Source organism: Salmo salar, chromosome ssa20 (genome assembly GCF_905237065.1).
Source record: "Salmo salar chromosome ssa20, Ssal_v3.1, whole genome shotgun sequence".
NCBI lineage: Eukaryota > Metazoa > Chordata > Actinopteri > Salmoniformes > Salmonidae > Salmo > Salmo salar.
In genome coordinates, this window is record NC_059461.1 from 43,083,215 (window position 1) to 43,101,969 (window position 18,755).

Here is an 18,755-nt window from a genome sequence, read left to right on the forward strand (position 1 = left end):
TTGCCAATTGGTTGCTGGGGAAAATCCCTTCTCTGAACACCCATCTTTTGATAATTGGCGTGGATCTGAATTGTGTTATTAGCCCTGCTTCAGACCGCTCCAACCCAAGAACTGTCTCCTTCTGCTATGTCAAAGTCCTTCTCATATTTTATGGTTCAGAATGGGTGTACAGATCCCTGGATATTTCAGAATCCCCAGGCAAGAGAGTATTCTTTCTTTTCACATGCACACCATTATTTTTCTCGTATTGACTATTTCTTTATTGATCATAAGTTACTTCCAAATGTCACCTCTTCTGAATATTTCCCATTGTAATTTCTGACCATGGACCTTTAGCCCTCGACATAAACTCGTACTCCTCTCTGTTGGAAATTCAATTCTCTTCTCCTGTCTGATGCAGACTTCTGTAACGTTATCTCCACTTCTATTGATACTTTTATTTTCTTCTAATCGGACAAGCTCAACCTCTCATTCTCATGAGAATCCCTTAAGGCCTATCTTAGAGGATGAACTATTTATTCTTCTTCTTATTTAAACAAAACTCGGAAAGCTAAACTAGAAGAACTCACTAAAGCCATCCTTGACTTTGTCCATCAATATGCCTTGACGTCATCTCCAGAGCTATTTAAGCAATGCTTGAATTTACAATCTGACTTCAATCTCTTGTCCACTACAGATGCAGAACGGTTACTATTGCATTTACGTGGTACCTACTATGAACATAGCAACAGGGCAAGTCTTCTGATCGCACACCAATTGAAAAGCAGCGCTGCTACCTGTCTGATTCCCCAAATTAAATATTCCTCTCATAGCTTGATTTCTGACCCTATGGGGATCAATGACACCTTCAAATCTTTTTATTCTTCCCTCATTATGTCTGCATTTCCATCAGATACTGCCCATTTGACTTGAACTGGAAACTCCCACAGTTGAGGCTGAAACTGCAGATTACCTTGATTCTCCTCTCAGCCTTGAAGAAGTTATTCAGTCTATCAAGTAAGTGCAGAACAGCAAAGCTCCAAGGACTGATGGCTTTCCAACTGAGTTCTTTAAGAAATTCCATACCAAGTTAGCCCCTTTACTTTTATCTATGTATAATGAGTCACTTGAACGTGGCTCGGTGAAACCTACCCTAACACAGACTTCAATAGCGCTACTCCTTAAGAAGGGGAAAGACCCAACTTCCTGTTCTTTATTTAGGCCCCTAAGCCTCCTTAATGTGGATGTAAAGGTGCTGGCGAAGGTGATAGCGAGGCATCTGGAAGTAGTCTTACCAGGACTCATATCAGAGGAACAAACCGGCTTTATAAAGGACAGATATTAATTTTTTGATATTTGGACGCTGTTTAACATTATTTATTCTAAACAATTCTCCAACTCCCCTGAGGTGGGAAAATCCCAAATCCCAAGGCATTCAACAGAATTGAATGGGACAACCTATTTGCTGTTATTAAAACATTTTGCTCATGGATCCGTCTCTTGTATACATCTCCACAGGCCAGTGTCTGTACCAATGACACCCATTCTGATTATTTTGCCCTGGAACATGGGACACGCCAAGGCTGCCCACTGTCCCTTTAATCATTTGCCGTCACTATTGAGCCCCTTTCGGTAGCTTTACAGGCATCCTCCTCTTTCCAAGGTGTAACACGGGAAGGAGTTGAACATAGAGTAACAAATCATCTACATATAATGATAACCTATGTTACCTATGTAAATAACTCTGTAACCTGTTTACATTCTATTCTTTCATTCTGGAGAACTCCAGAAAAGTGAGTGCTTCCCAATCACTCCAGCAGCGCTACAGGTCCAGCAGACAGATTTGCCTTTTCAGCTTAGCTGTTCTGGTTTCAAATACCTTGGAGTGAACGTAACTCGTTCATTACATGCTCTTTTTTTCTGCAAACTTTGCTCCCCTCCTTACGCAAATTAAATCAGATTTTCAAAGATGGGGTAGTTTACCACTATCCCTTATAGGAAGGATTACTGCTGTTACAACAGTTTACCCAAATTCCTTTATCTATTTCAATCTATCTCCCATTGTTTTTACCATTTTTTTAAAATGTTAATCAATCAGGCTGTTACCACATTTATCTGGGGAGGAAAGGTACCAAGAGTCAGTAGATCTTTACTTCAGAGATGCAAGTTTAGTGGAGGGCTGGCACTACCCAACTTTTTATACTATTACTGGGCAGCCAACTTTCAGAAATTGCCATTCTGGTTACATGCTCCAGATACCCCATGGTGCTACTTAGAGGCACATTATTGTATTCATGCTTCCCTTCCTGCTTAACTCTGCTCTTCTCTCTCCAGCATCCCCCTCTCGCTATCCTTGCAATCCTGTAGTGCTTTCCACACGTAAGATTTGGTACCAGTTTCGACAGCATTTAAAAAATTATCCTCTGCATCTACTATCTATTAGGTCCTTCCAAGACTTATATGTAAATATACTTTTTTCAAATTTTCCCAACCTGGCCTCTAAATACTCTTGTATCCATATTTTGTTCCCCGTTACCTTCAAATGAGGCATTATGTCTGCTTCCAATTTTCTGGGTTCCCTGCTCTACCCCCTTGCCAAACCTGCGATGGTTTATTGACACTATTACCTCGACAGGAGGCAGTTATTTCTCAGATCTGTGTATTATGTCATTGGACAAACATTCCACCAACAAAACTAAATCTGCTTGGGGATGGGAAATGGGTGTTGGATTTACACAGGAGTGGTGGGATGAGGCGATTGACAGAGTTCACTCCACTACATCTTGTGCTCGTCTTGGTGTCATACAATTTAAGGTTTTACATAGAGTGCATTTTCCAAATCCAGATTATCTAAAATATATCCAAATGTAAATGATGTGTGATAGATGTCATTTCTCACAATGTCACATGTTCATTCAATGCTTTAAACTACAAAATTACTGGGATTCTATTTTTAAAATGTTATCTGAGGTGCTTTAAATTAACCTGCAGCCATGTCCCTTGATAGCGTTTTTTGTTATTTCAGAAGACTTGTTCTCTTTGCACCCCAAACATGCTTGTTGCTTATACATCATTATTTGCTCAACGTATAATTATTTTCCAGTGGAAGTTTGCTCAGCCCCCCTCCATTTCACAATGGCTCAACAACGTAATGTTCTTCCTAAAGCTTGAGAAAATTAAGTGTTCTCTTAGGGGTTCCAATGATGCATTTGTTAGAAAATGGCAACCATTTATATCATACTTTAATGGCTTGCAGAGGCTCCCCTCTGATGATAAGCTTTAACCTGTTAGGGCTAGGGGGCAGTATTGACACGACCGGATAAAAAACGTACCCGATTTAATCTGGTTACTACTCCTGCCCAGTAACTAGAATATGCATATAATTATTGGCTTTGGATAGAAAACACGCTAAAGTTTCTAAAACTGTTTGAATGGTGTCTGAGTATAACAGAACTCAAATGGCAGGCCAAAACCTGAGAAGATTCCATGCAGGAAGTGGCCTGTCTGACAAGTTGTGTTTCATCTTGGCTATTTTTATTGAAGACTGAGGATCTTTGCTTTAACCTCTTGAGGATACCCTAGGATAGGGGGCGCCACAGCGCATTTTGAAAAAAAATCGTTCCCATTTTCAACGGCCTACTAATCAAACTCAGAAGATAGGGCATGCATATACTTATTATATATGGATAGAAAACACTCTAAAGTTTCTAAAACTGTTTGAATGGTGTCTGTGAGTATAACAGAACTCATTTGGCAGGCAAAACCCTGAGACATTTTCTGACAGGAAGTGGATACCTGATGTGTTGTATTGAGTTCTAACCTATCCCATTGAAAAACACAGGGGTTTAGGAATATTTTGGCACTTCCTATTGCTTCCACTAGATGTCGCCAGTCCTTTCACAGTGGTTTGAGCCTTATAGAGTCAAAACTCAGTGAATGACAGGAGTTTGAAATTGGTCACAGGGGATGGGCCATCACCATTATGACGCCGGCGGCCATGTCTGCCCCCACCTTTGGAAACGGTTTTAAAGGCAATGAATGCATCCCCCTCGAATCTTATTGGCTCTCTTGGTGTTAGTGGCCCTGAACATTTATTTTATACAACGTTTGACATGTTTGAACGAACCTACATGCGCGAGGATTGCTTTCAGTATGAAGTGCAGAGCTGCGTTTGGAGAGAGCCATAGGACGCGCTACCAACATCAGGCTAATGGAACGTGAAGTATGGACTTTTTGACCGAAAATACATCTGTTGTGGACCTGGGATGCTTTCTGATGAAGACAACTAAAGGTAGGCGATTATTGACAATATTATTGAAGATGATATGGTTCATACTGTTGCATCCAAGATGGCGCCGAGCACTGTATATTAGCTGATTTTCTGAGTATCGCATCTCCTTTTTATCGCAAAGTGTGATTACCCAGTAAAGTTAATTTAAAATCTGGTATGACGGGTGTTCTCAAGAGATATTCATCTATAAATGTTAGATTGACAATATACATTTAAAAAATCGTTATAGTATAGCAATTTATTGAAACGTAGCATTGTTTACCGGGACGCTTTTGAGGGGAAATTAGGTAGTCAACGTCAGACAGAGATGTAAAATGCTGTTTTTATATATAAATATGACCTTTATTGAACAAAAGAATGCATGCATTGTATAACATGATGTCCTAGGGGTGCCATCTGATGAAGTTTGTAAAAGGTTAGTGCTACATTTAGCTGTTTATTGATAATATGTGATGGAAGTGGTTGGTCGGAAAATGGCTATGAAGCTGCTTTTTACGATGGACTCATCTAATATAATCTAATGATTTGCTTTTCCTGTAAAACCTTTTTGAAATCGGACGACGTGGGTCGATTCAGGAGAGGTGTATCTATAAAAAAAAAAAAAAAATATTTTTAATTTTTGTAAAAAATTATGATAATTTTTTAATGCTAATTGGCGATATGATTTTTCGCTGGATTTTGATCCCGCTAACGGGATCAGATGCTCAAGAGGCTAACGTGACACTTCCTACGGATCCCATAGGCTCTCAGAGCCCGGGAAAAAGTTGAACAATATCGAGGCAGCCTCTGGCTGAAACACATTATCGCTTTTGGCAAGTGGCCGATCAGAGTACTATGGGCTTAGGCGCGTGCCTGAGTCGACCCCATGCTTTATTTTCTTTCGTCTGTTTACCTAAACGCAAATTCCCGGTCGGAATATTATCGCTTTTTTATGAGAAAAATGGCATAAAAATTGATTTTAAACAGCGGTTGACATGCTTCGAAGTACGGTAATGGAATATTCAGAATTTTTTGGTCACGAATTGCGCCATGCGCGTCACCCTTATTTACCCTTTCGGATAGTGTCTTGAACGCACGAACAAAACGCCGCTGTTTGGATATAACTATGGATTATTTTGAACCAAACCAACATTTGTTATTGAAGTAGAAGTCCTGGGAGTGCATTCTGACGAAGACAGCAAAGGTAATAACATTTTTCTTATAGTAAATCTGACTTTGGTGAGTGCTAAACTTGCTGGGTGTCTAAATAGCTAGCCCTGTGATGCCGGGCTATCTACTGAGAATATTGCAAAATGTGCTTTCACCGAAAAGCTATTTTAAAATCGGACATATCGAGTGCATAGAGGAGTTCTGTATCTATAATTCTTAAAATAATTGTTATGCTTTTTGTGAACGTTTATCATGAGTAATTTAGTAAATTCACCGGCAGTGTTCGGTGGGAATGCTAGTCACATGCTAGTCACATGCTAATGTAAAAAGCTGGTTTTTGATATAAATATGAACTTGATTGAACAAAACATGCATGTATTGTATAACATAATGTCCTAGGGTTGTCATCTGATGAAGATCATCAAAGGTTAGTGCTGCATTTAGCTGTGGTTTGGGTTTATGTGACATTCTATGCTAGCTTGAAAAATGGGTGTCTGATTATTTCTGGCTGGGTACTCTGCTGACATAATCTAATGTTTTGCTTTCGTTGTAAAGCCTTTTTGAAATCGGACAGTGTGGTTAGATTAACGAGAGTCTTGTCTTTAAAATGGTGTAAAATAGTCATAAGTTTGAAAAATTGAAGTTTTTGCATTTTTGAGGTTTTTGAATAACGCGCCACGGGATTACACTGGCTGTTACGTAGGTGGGACGATTTGGTGCCACCTACCCTAGAGAGGTTAAGGTTTCCCAGTAGGCATTACCAGTAGTCATTACATAATTGGTACAGTCATCAATATAATGCTATCCAGTCCAAGCAAGTTTGTCTGATCATTTATTTACATTTCTGTTGCTCCACTTTCTGTACCTTGAATCTGTATTGAGTTGTTTGTAGGTGAGACAATTCATTTACATTTACATTTTAGTCATTTAGCAGACGCTCTTATCCAGAGCAACTTACAGTAGTGAATGCATACATTCCATACATTTCATACATTCTTCTCCATACTGGTCCCCCGTGGGAATCGAACCCACAACCCTGGCGTTACAAACACCATCACTCTACCAACTGAGCCACACGGGACCAGTATGGACCAATTCATATTTTTCCAGTGTTCTTGTTTGTTTGTTTATTTGTTGTGATATCTCTGTAGAATTATGTTTTCTAGGACCCGAACTGAGGGAGGGTGTGGGGTGGATGTGTAAAGGGAGTAAAGGTGGTTGGGATATGGTAAAGTCTTTGTACTTACATTGATGTACATTTTGTAAAACTTTAATAAAAATGTGACCTGTTTCAGGAAACTAGGCTTATGTTGTGGGTCACTACTTCACAGGAGAGCCGTTTGAACATAAACCTTTTTGTGCCTTATTATCAAACTTGTACGCCATCTGTAAATGCGAATAAAATTGTTAAATTACGAACCAGTTGGTTTAGCCACAGAAAATGCCAGCAACCTTCCCGCTAGCCATGATTGGCTGAGATAATGAGTGGGCTGGACATGCCGAGAGATGAGTTTGGATTGATCTGCCATATAGCATGCTTCTGTCTATTTGAGCTGGTCGATGTCTAAGTAATCCTGTCTAACGGGTCTTTAAATTTTTTTATCACGTCGTAAAACTGAATAAACCTATGTCAAGTTAAAGTGTACTGTTAGCCAAAGTTAGCTGGCTGGCTCGCTAGCTAACGTTATGTGTATGCTCTCCACTTTCTGGAGGACCGAATATTGAAATCAGTGGAATTCGATTATGATAGCTAAGGAGATGGAGAAAATACCTTTTTATTTAACTAGGCAAGTCAGAGAACAAATTCTTATTTACAATGACAGCCTACCCCAGGCAACGCTGGGCCAATTGAGTGCCACTCCATGAGACTCCCAATCACGGTCGGATCGGATGCAATCTGGATTTGAACCAGGTACTGCAGTGACGCCTCTTGCACTGAGAAGCAGTGTCTTGGACCACTGCGCCACTCGGGAACCCATATATTTTACACCTGTCTCCGGATTACATCTTCAAATTAAGTGCAACCATGGCATCCGACAGGAGACTTGTCCATCCATGATGTATACAGGTAAGATAGTCTAGCTAGCAACATTTTCAGATATTACACGTTTCTAATTTTAACAGAAAGTGGTTTCATTTCAAGTTCATGTAATGTTAGCTAGCTAATGTTATCTGGCTGGCTCGCTAGCTAAAGTTACGTGTATGACCTTATAATTCATATCTCAGAGCCATTTGCTTGACTAGTTATAGCCTAATGTTAGCTAACTAACATTGAACCTGGTTGGTTAGCTACCTGCAGATTCATGCAGGGTAGTAACGTCATGAGTTGGGATTATGGTTCATTGTTTAGCTAGCTAGCTAACTAGCTACATGTCTTCACAAAATACATGTCGTCTGAGTGTGCCAGAGCGCAGAATAACTGAATCATTTACGAACGATCAACCCTATGATCAACCCTACTTATCGGTCAGAGCATCCAGTGATAGCTCTGAACGCTCCGAGAGCAAAACGCTCTGAATTTACGAACAGACAATCTGACAGCACAGTTGCAGTCACCAACGTTCTGGATAACATAACAGCCTAACGAGCTCTGCTAGTGTGTCACGGTTGTCAAAAGGAGGAGCGGACAAAAGTGCAGCGTGTGTGTCATTCCACATTTTATTTACACTGTGAAACTATGCAATACATATAAATAAACTGAATAACAAAAACAACAAACCGTGACGCAGAGGTGAAACATACACTGACTCAAAGATATTCTCCCACAAACCCAGGTGGAAAAAAACCCTACTTAAGTATGATTTCCAATTAGAGACAACGAGGACCAGCTGCCTCTAATTGGAGATCAGCCCAAACAAAACCCAACATAGAAATACAAAACTAGAACCTGACAACATAGAAAACATAGAAAAACCACCCGTCACGCCCTGACCTACTCTACCATAGAAAATAACATCTTTCCATGATCAGGACGTGACAGTACCCCCCCCCCCCCCCTCCAAAGGTGCGGACTCCGACCGCACCTAAACAAAAAACAAAACAACAACAACAAACCCCCCCCAAAAGAAAGGGAGGGTAGGGTGGGTAACTACTGTCTATGGCGGCTCTGGTGCAGTACACATAACCTTCTCATCCCGCAGATCCTCCAACAGAGGCGGCGGCTCCGGTTCGGGGCGTAACCCCCGCTCCGCCCGCTGATCCCTCTGCTTCTGTGCCACCGGACCGTGGGTTGTCGGAAGAACCGGACTGTAGATCATCGCCTGAGGCTCTGTACTGCAGACCGCTGCCGGAGGTTCCGGGCTGCGGACCGTCGCCGGAAACTCCGGACTGCGGGCCGTCTCGGGAGGTTCCGGACTGCGGGCCGTCTCGGGAGGTTCCGGACTGCGGCCGTCGCCGGAGGTTCCGGACTGTAAAACGTCGCCGGAGGTTCCGGACTGTAAAACGGCGCCGGAGGTTCCGGACTGTAAAACGTCGCCGGAGGTTCCGGACTGTAAAACGTCGCCGGAGGTTCCGGACTGTAAAACGTCGCCGGAGGTTCCGGACTGGGAACTGTCGCCGGAAGCTCCGGACTGGGAACTGTCGCCGGAAGCTCTGGACTGGGAACTGTCGCCGGAAGCTCTGGACTGGGAATGCGCACTGGAGGCCTGATGCGTGGGGCTGGCACAGGTGGCGCCAGACTAGTAACACACACCTCAGTGCGGGAAGCAGAAACAGGACACCCCGGACTGGGCAGGCGCACTGAAATGCATGGGGCTGGCACAGGTGGTGCCAGACTAGTAACACGCACCTCAGGGCGAGTGCGGGAAGCAGAAACAGGACACCCCGGACTGGGCAGGCGCACTGGAATGCCTGATGCATGGGGCTGGCACAGGTGGTGCCAGACTAGTAACACGCACCTCAGGGCGAGTGCGGGGAGCAGGAACAGGACACCCCGGACTGGGCAGGCGCACTGGAGGCCTGATGCGTGGGGCTGGCACAGGTGGCGCCAGACTGGTAACACGCACCTCGGGGCAAGTGCGAGGAGCAGGCACAGGGCGTACCAGGCTGAATAGACTCATTGGAGGCCGGGTACGTGGGGCAGACACAGTGTCATGACGTTGGCCTCTTTTGGTACAGGGAGGACAGTTGACCCCTCCCTTTTGCACCCAATCCACCCTGTGTGTAAAGGGTCGTAAAAACTCTAAAATTCCAGGAGAGTCTCTGGCCACATGGCCCATAGAGAGACACAGGAAATTCTTCCAACTCATAGAATTGGAGAGCCAAGCGACATTTTGTGTTCTGGAGAAGGTATGGAAGATTGGTGAAGAATCCAGCTACGAACTGATCCGCTTGGTACAATTTTGTGATACTCAGAAGAGACAATATAGCCATATTACCATAAAACTGTTTATATAATAGCATCATAATGGTTGTATAGAATGTATTAATAAGGATAAAGCTTTTGTAAGACATTGAGATGCTATGTACTGATGTAATGTGATAGAATTGTATTTCTGTAACCAAATCTAACTCAGTCATAGGCATGCCCCCAGGGACCCATACAGGACCAGGCGTCATTTGACAAGCCTGTTCTATGGGCACTATAAAACACCCCCGGATTTACATTTCTTCAGACCAGGCCTACACTCCGTTGGCTAATAGGTTTTACCTTCCAATTCCTCTACTGAAAGTGAACCATACCACGTGGTTAACTTTTAGACTATTGATACTGACAGAATAAGAACAAGTCTTTGATATTAATTATTAGTCTGCAGCTAAGTAAATTATATCATTGAACGCGAAGACCAACGAAACAACCATTCGATGACGACATTAATGAATGTCGCTCTGAAAGATCCATTCTAACCGAGAGAGAGAGAGAGAGAGAGAGAGAGAGAGAGAACGCGGACAAAACTCCCTAACAGAACAGAACTCTCGAACAAGGATCACGACGACACATGAGCGTAAATATATATTGATTGCAATTGTTCCCGAATGAGTGAGCCTTCAATTGTTAATATTAATGAACTCTGTGTAACTGCCACAGCTGACCTTTTATGATCCATTGTTCAACAGGCCGACCTGCCTGTTTAGCCCACAAGGGCACATTCCTATACCAATCCTTTGTGACGATAATTACTGTTTGTATGTTTTTCTGTTAATTACTTAGTGTAGTAAATAAATGATTTTAAGACAATTGATGTATGGATGATTTTAGTAAAGACTGGGTTCGTGCAGATACAACAATTTACGACGTTTGGAATGAGACTGGACTCGAGGTAAATACACCATTTAAACTAGAAGATAATCGGCCTATACTATAATAGAATATAATATTATAGTACAGGAAAGTTATATTAGGAAAATTATAGCTTTGTAATCTGAATATTCTCCTTGGTGCCCCGATCTCCTAGTTAATTACAATTAAACGATTAATCAGTTTAATCGCGTGATAATAATTACAGGGAGCTAATTGATAGACATATCTTCAGTTTAATGGTACCCCCAAAGACACGACATATTGGAGCCCCCGTGCGAGGAATCTAAGATAGAATTGGACTTTGCTGTGAAATTCTATATATCAATTGTGCAAACAGAATTGTACAAACAGCCTGCTATGTAAACAAAGTGATTGTGCATTTTCCATTGAGAGAAGCTATTTAGAGTAGCTCCGGTCTTATGTCGATAGCAGTGAGGATTAAATTCCAGATTTAGTCCGTTAGGCCAAACGGTACTATTTCTGTCGGTCAATATTAACTTCTAGAGTAAGGTTAGAAATTAGAAGTTAACTGTCCGGTAAACCGAGCCGAATAATTTGCCTACCGCACTAAGACAGTGTGGGCAGACCGTATGCGTATTTTGTATTTAAGTACCGTGTCGCTCCGGTCAGCATAAACGACAACAGAATATGCTGAATGGGGTTAAGGTGAGACGTCACTAGAAAACCCACCCTTTCCTATTTTGGTGCTTGGAAGGATACTCCTGAACCAAGTAGCAATAGCTTAGCATTACGGGTAAGCTAACAGAGAGGGAACATTTCACCCTCCACCGTAACACATTTAAAATTTCTCCGCTAGCGCGACGGAAGTCCGACCTTTGTACTTCCGTTTAATTTCAGCATTCTGCACCCTGGTGGTGAAGAATTGCCAGTACATCTCTAGGGGAAATTCAAACGTGGAGCACGGTAACATATCCAGACAATCACAATTGACTGGATATGACGTCTCATTCAATTTAACTAACAAGTGAAATTGCCAGATTTACCTTTTCAAGTGGATCTTTCAAATAATATCCAAAATTGATTGGGCGTCTACAATGAGACATGATTAACTTTTTCCAAACTTAACTTAGATGAAGCAATGCTCTCAGGTTAATTGAAAGTTAATTCCCAGATAGCCTATACAGGTTTGATATATCATAAATAGATTAATCAGTAAAATCTGTTTTAGCAAGGCAGTCAGTAAAACCCCTTTACGGACGCTCAGCCCCAGGGAGGAGCGTACCCTAGTGGTGAAGGGTCCCAACATTTGAACTACGGTTTACACTTATGATATCCAATCAATGGAGATTGTATGGATTATCGTCTCATTCAATTTATTTAGTTAAATTGTTGAACATACCTTTCTAGGTTCTTCCAATTAAATGAAACAACTTAAACTTTGCATATTAACCGGGATGAAGCAACCTCTCAGGTAATTCAAGTTTAATACCCAGATAGCCTACCCAGGTAGGACTAATCATTGGCATTGATTAATTCAATTTGCTTTTGCAAATTCATTCACGTCCAACTTCCACAGTACTGTACAGTACTGATGGTTCATTAACGTCTATAAATAGATTAAAATCGTCTTTGCAGCTCCCCACACCCCACATTCCAAAATTTTGGAAAATTAGGAAAAACATTTTTTTCCTTTCAAATGTTCTAATAATGTGCAGGCTATCAGAGGGGGTGGTCCCCACTCGCCCGCTAATTAGTGAACCTCCACCCGTAAATGGATTGATCTCTGACCTCAGCAGCGATAACAACCCTAATTATGCCATTAATGGAAAAAAAGAACAACAATGTTTTCCAAAATCAACCATCGGGCGCAGGCCTCGTAAAGGTTCTCTCCAGTCTAGCTCTGATGTCTTGCCATCCGAGATTGCCATCTGTCCAATACTGCAGTGCACAGCTGAAGCACGAGCAGGTAACGGTAGACATAAAGGGACAGGTGGAGAGAACCGGGAAACCAATGACAAATGCAGAAAAGGGAAAAATTCTACTAGCTCTGGAACTGCGTTCGAAAACTGAACAATTAAATGTAATTGCAAAAACGTATGACGATGAACAAGCACAAGCTCTTCAACAAAATCGTTTTCTACAGGAACAACTCGATTTAGCCAAAACTAAATACGATGATGTCCATGCCAAAGTAGATAAATCTGAAGAGTTATCTACAAACAGGAGCGCTCAACTTGACAACATGCATGCTGTTTTGTTGAATGTTACTCAAAATAACACGGTGCTCCTCAAAGCGCTGCAAACCAAAGACAATCAGTTAATGAACACAATGACAAAGTTGGATGATAAATCAGCAGAACTTATTGAAGTCGCTGACCAAATGAATGATGAGAGAACTCAGGTGATGAGGTTGGAAATATTGATTTCTAAGCAAGCAGAGGAAATCTCATCACTGAATCTCTCGCTCCGTACTCAAGACCTCTATCTGCAAACCATGACATATAAGTTTGAGACCGAAAGGAGCAGGTGTGACACTCGCGTGTCCAAAACCAGTACTCTAAGCGCTCAAGTGGACTCTGCAATGCAGCAGAATTCCACCCTTAGGTACCATCTGGAGGAAATCCAGAATGGTCACGCTCTACAGCGCGACTTCCCATCCAAGCAACCGGAGCCCTGTACTCACAGGAGTGAAGACAATAGGTTTCAGACCTTGCCTCCCTCATGTGTCCCTCAGTCTTCTCCTCTTGGCCCTTCGGCACTGAGTAATATGGCGCCTCTTGGCCAACAACAACAAGGCTTGGCTTCCCCTCTTGGCCTTTCGGCCCCAATTTCTCCACAGGATGAAGCTAACCCTCTCCGCCCGCTTGGCGCAGAATACCTTGACAAACTCGTCAAGAATTTCCCCACCTTTGACCCCGTTCCAGGTCAGCCAAACGATACTGAGACGTTCCTAGCTGACATAGAGGACGCGTTGGGTGGCTACCCAAATGCTACGGGTTCTGACAGGGTTTACCTGTTGAAGCGAACGTCGAATAGACACGTGACGAGGTTCATTCGTCTACAACAGCAACACGTGCTAAATGACTATGCTAAACTTGCCACAGCTTTGAAATTAGAATTCAGTGGTTCTGCGACTCACAAACACGATAGCTCACTGGCTAACACCGTCAAACAAGCTCGGAACGAACACCCACAAGCTTTCTATCATAGGCTTCGTTCAGCTTACTTTGGCCTACTCACAGAAACAGGAATGGAAGAGCTGTTACCGTTCAAACAAATGTTTCTGTCGAACATGTATCCCACCTTCATTACCTACTTGGGCCCTGCAGCCCACGTTGGCTTGCCTATCTTACAACTCAGAGAGCTTGCAAGCACAGCTTTTGAGGCATCAAAAGTACACAACGCTAAGAGCCCTGCCCACTCATTTTTGAAGTTTAACCAGGAGCACTCACTCCAGTTAGAGGGTGCATTATCAGGTATTGGAGCGTCGAGAGATGACGCACAACAACAGTTTCTACCACGAAACCATGATTCCAATAACCTCCGCGGTCGAAATAACTGTAAAGTAAGTAGCCAGCAACATGACTACCGCTACAATCGACCCGTTCGCTACGTTCCTGCACCCAACCCACAAAAAGTGTCAGAGCACAAGGGTAACAAAGGGTTGAAGGACGATCAAAACGTAGACCAATGTTCTCCAGAAGTCCCACTACGGGAAGAACTTAACCTGTTAGGGCTAGGGGGCAGTATTTTCACGGCTGGATAAAAAAACGTACCCGATTTAATCTGGTTACTAATCCTACCCAGTAACTAGAATATGCATATACTTATTATATATGGATAGAAAACACCCTAAAGTTTCTAAAACTGTTTGAATGGTGTCTGTGAGTATAACAGAACTCATTTGGCAGGCAAAACCCTGAGACATTTTCTGACAGGAAGTGGATACCTGATGTGTTGAATTACCTTTAAGCCAATGCCATTGAAACACACAGGGGCTGATTAATGTTTTGGCACTTCCTATTGCTTCCACTAGATGTCACCAGCCTTTACAAAGTGTTTTGAATCTTCTACTATGAGATCTGACCGAACAAGAGCCTTGGAACGGTGATGGCCGATTAGACTCTGGCGCGCGAGGTCATGTTGGGTACCCTCGATCCAAAACGTTTTAAAAGAGAATGCATTCGTCCACCTTGAATATTATTCATGTTCTGGTTAAAAAAGGCACTAATGATTTATGCTATACAACGTTTGACATGTTTGAACGAACGTAAATATATTTTTTCCCCTCGTTCATGAAGTGAAGTCCGGCAGGCTTAGATCATGTGCTAACAACACGGAGCTTTTTGGACATAAATGATGGGCTTTTTTGAACAAAACTACATTCGTTATGGACCTGGGATTCCTGGAAGTGACATCTGATGAAGAGAATCAAAGGTAATGGATTATTTACATAGTATTTTCGATTTTAGATCTCTCCAACATGGCCGTTTGTCTGTATCGCAAAGCGTATTTTTCTGGGCGCAGTGCTCAGATTATTGCAAAGTGTGATTTCCCAGTAAGGTTATTTTTAAATCTGGCAAGTCGATTGCGTTCAAGAGATGTAAATCTATAATTCTTTAAATGACAATATAATATTTTACCAATGTTTTCTAATTTTAATTATTTAATTTGTGGTGCTGACTTGACTGCCGGTTATTGAAGGGAAACGATTTCCTGAACATCAACGCCATAGTAAAACGCTGTTTTTGGATATAAATATGAACTTGATAGAACTAAAAATGCATGCATTGTCTAACATAATGTCCTAGGAGTGTCATCTGATGGAGATTGTAAAAGGTTAGTGCATCATTTTAGCTGGTTTTATGGTTTTGGTGACGCCTGTCTTTGTCAATGTACTCTCCTAACATAATCTAACTTTATGCTTTCGCCGTAAAACCTTTTTGAAATCGGACAACGTGGTTAGATTAAGGAGATGTTTATCTTTCAAAGGGTGTAAGATAGTTGTATGTTTGAAAAATTTGAATTTTGACATTTATTTGGTTTCAAATTTGCCGCTCTTGAAATGCACCTGCTGTTGATAGGGTGCACCACGGGTGGCACGCTAGCGTCCCACATAGCCCCAAGAGGTTAAACAAATCTAAATATATTTTACATTTTAGATTCTTCAAAGGAGCCACCCTTTGCCTTGATGACAGCTTTGCACAGTCTTGGCATTCTCTCAAGCAGCTTCACCTGGAATGCTTTTACAACAATCTTGAAGGAGTTCCCACATATACTGAGCACTTGTGTTACAACCTGGCTCAAGATTGTAACAAACAATGGGAAACCACACACTGAGTAAAGGAATAACAAAATGAATTTATTCCATAAATAAACACTCACAACAATAATCAGATGAGGCATGAAGGTCAGCAAATTAGGTATCAACTGCCAAAGCCACAACGAAACAACCAAAGGTATGAATGGAGAGAGGAATCTCTTGCTGAATGGGGAAACAGTGGCTTTATGCAACAGCTGAGCTTTCACAGGTATGCCCCATTAGCACTGACGACCCTCCCAGCTCCGCCCACCCCTCCTACTCTGCCCACCGATCTCCTGCATGAAGTAAACACAGCAAAACCCAGTAGACAGAGCAGGGAGGGGCTGTCACACTTGTGTGTGTGCTATGGTAGCCATGCTGGTTAAGTGTGCCTTGAATTCAAAATAAATCACTGAGTGTCAGCAGCAAAGCACCATCACTCCTCCTCCATGCTACACGGTGGGAACCACACATGCAGAGATCATCCGTTCACCTACTCTGCGTCTCACAAAGACACGGCGGTTGGAACCAAAAATCTCAAATTTGGACTCATCAGACCAAAGAACAGATTTCCACCGGTCTAATGTCCATTGCTGATGTTTCTTGGACCAAGCAAGTCTCTTCTTCTTATTGGTGTCCTATAGTAGTGGTTTCTTTGCAGCAATTCGACCACGAAGGCCTGATTGACGCAGTCTCCTCTGAACAGTTGATGTTGAGATGTTGAACAGTTGATGTTGAGATGCAATTTCTGAAGCTGATAACTCTAATAAACTTATCCTCTGCAGCAAAGGTAACTCTGAGTCTTCCTTTCCTGTGGCAGTCCTCGTGAGAGACAGTTTTATCATAGCACTTGATGGTTTTTGTGACTGCAGTTGAAGAAACGTTAAAAGTTATTGACATTTTCCGCATTTACTGACCTTCATGTCTTAAAGTAATGATGGACTGTCATTCCTCTTTGCTTATTTGAGCTGTTCTTGCCATAATATGGACTTGGTCTTTTACCAAATAGGGCTATATTCTGTATACCACCCCTATCTTGTCACAACACACCTGATTGGCTCAAATGCAATAAGGAGGAAAGAAATTCCACAAATGAACTTTTAATTGACATGCATTCCAGGTGACTACCTCATGAAGCTGGTTGAGAGAATGCCAAGAGTGTGCAAAGCTGTCATCAAGGCAAAGGGTGGCTACTTTGAAGAATCTCAAACATAAAATATATTATTGTATGCACTTTTTTGGTTACTTCATGATTCCATATGTGTTATTTCATAGTGTTGATGTCTTTACTATTTTTTACAATGTAGAAAATCAAAAAAATAAAGAAAAACCCTAGAATGAGTAGGTGTGTCCAAACTTCTGACTGGTACTGTAGCTAGCAAGTTAGCTTGGGTGCTTGACTGCTGTTGTTTGTACAGAACGCTCGGATCAACCCTTAAAGAGATGGGTGTGGCTAAAGCTTAAGAGACTGTGAACAATGCTGAATGGCTGTAGACAAAGAAGGGCTCGCCATTAGTACCAAAACACTCAAAAGTGAGTTAACAAGTTCATCAACTTTAAAAGCAAAATTACTTTCCCTATGTTCCTCAACTGTAGTGTATGATATACCATTTTGTAGCTCTTAGTCTCTACTTTTATCGAATGTAAACAACACAATTTCAAATTTTGCTCCATAAGACCGATTTGAGCCGGTCGGTCACAGCAAGGAGGCCTACAAACCTGACTCAGTTACACTAGCTCTGTCAGGAGGAATGGGCCAAAATTCAGCCAACTTCAGCTTGTGGAAGGCTACCTGAAACGTTTGACCCAAGTTTAAATTGTTTGAGGCAATGCTACCAAATACTATTTGAGTGTATGTAAACTTCTGACCCACTGTGAATGTGATGAAAGAAATAAAAGCTGAAATAAATCATTCTTTCTACTATTATTCTGACATTTCACATTCTTAAAATAAAGTGGTGATCCTAACTGACCTAAGACAGGGAATTTTTACTAGGATTAAATGTCAGGAATTGTGAAAAACTGAGTTTAAATGTATTTGGCTAAGGTGTATGTAAACTTCCGACTTCAACTGTAGCTCAGTACTATAATTATTTATTTTATACAGTCATTATCTTTATGAAGGGTGTCAATTATTTCGGACCCCACTGTATATACTGTATATACCAATTAGCAGACGCTGTTATCCAAAGAGACATCCAGTCATGTGCGCATGCATTTATAATATGGGTTGCACAAGCTTTACCAATTGAGTCACACAGGACTACAGATAACCTACCTATGGCTTGTGAGGTGTCCACCACAGGCACCCGCGAGACAGGCGTGAGCTGGCAGAAGATGTGCAGGGTGAGGTCGGTGGTGGAAGTGGACGTGAAGCCCTTGAGGAGCAGCTGCTGGAGTCCGGCGAAGCTGCTCCACCTCAGCTGGCCCTGCAGCTTCTCCAGCCGCTCCCTGTTCTCCTGCTTGTCCAGGGCCACATGGGCCAGCAGCTTGAGGAGCAGCCGCAGGGACATCTGGTACTCAAACTCAAAGTCTGACTCCATCAGGGACACAGCCACCCAGAAGATGGTGGCCAGCAGGTTGGACGGGTGGTTGACGTTGGCCGGGTCACTCAGGGGCTCTTTGGAAGAGGACGGACTGCGGAGGAGAGCAATGTGTTTATTTCTTTTAGGCTTTCTATCCCAATAGATGCCCCTTGTGGCACCCCCAAGCCTTTGCCAATTTTTCATTAAACGTTTTGCCAAGGTGTATCCTAATGAACATGACCTCAAAATGACTGGGAGATGCCAAATGAAAGGATTAATAAAAACTGCTGTAGTCTACTAGGCTACTTG

At 42.2% G+C, this 18,755-nt stretch overlaps 1 protein-coding gene and 1 non-coding gene across 2 annotated transcripts in view; both read right to left on the reverse strand.

The window, feature by feature from the left end:
• Positions 1-18,755, reverse strand: part of LOC106580640 (protein furry homolog) — a 281,327-nt gene that overhangs the window by 76,815 nt on the left and 185,757 nt on the right. The window contains exon 46 of the mRNA XM_014161918.2: positions 18,200-18,558. Coding sequence (XP_014017393.1) covers positions 18,200-18,558 — 359 coding nt within the window. The remainder of the gene's footprint in view (positions 1-18,199; positions 18,559-18,755) is intronic.
• Positions 6,426-6,502, reverse strand: trnat-ugu (transfer RNA threonine (anticodon UGU)). The gene has a single exon. It is a non-coding gene; the product is annotated as a tRNA-Thr (tRNA).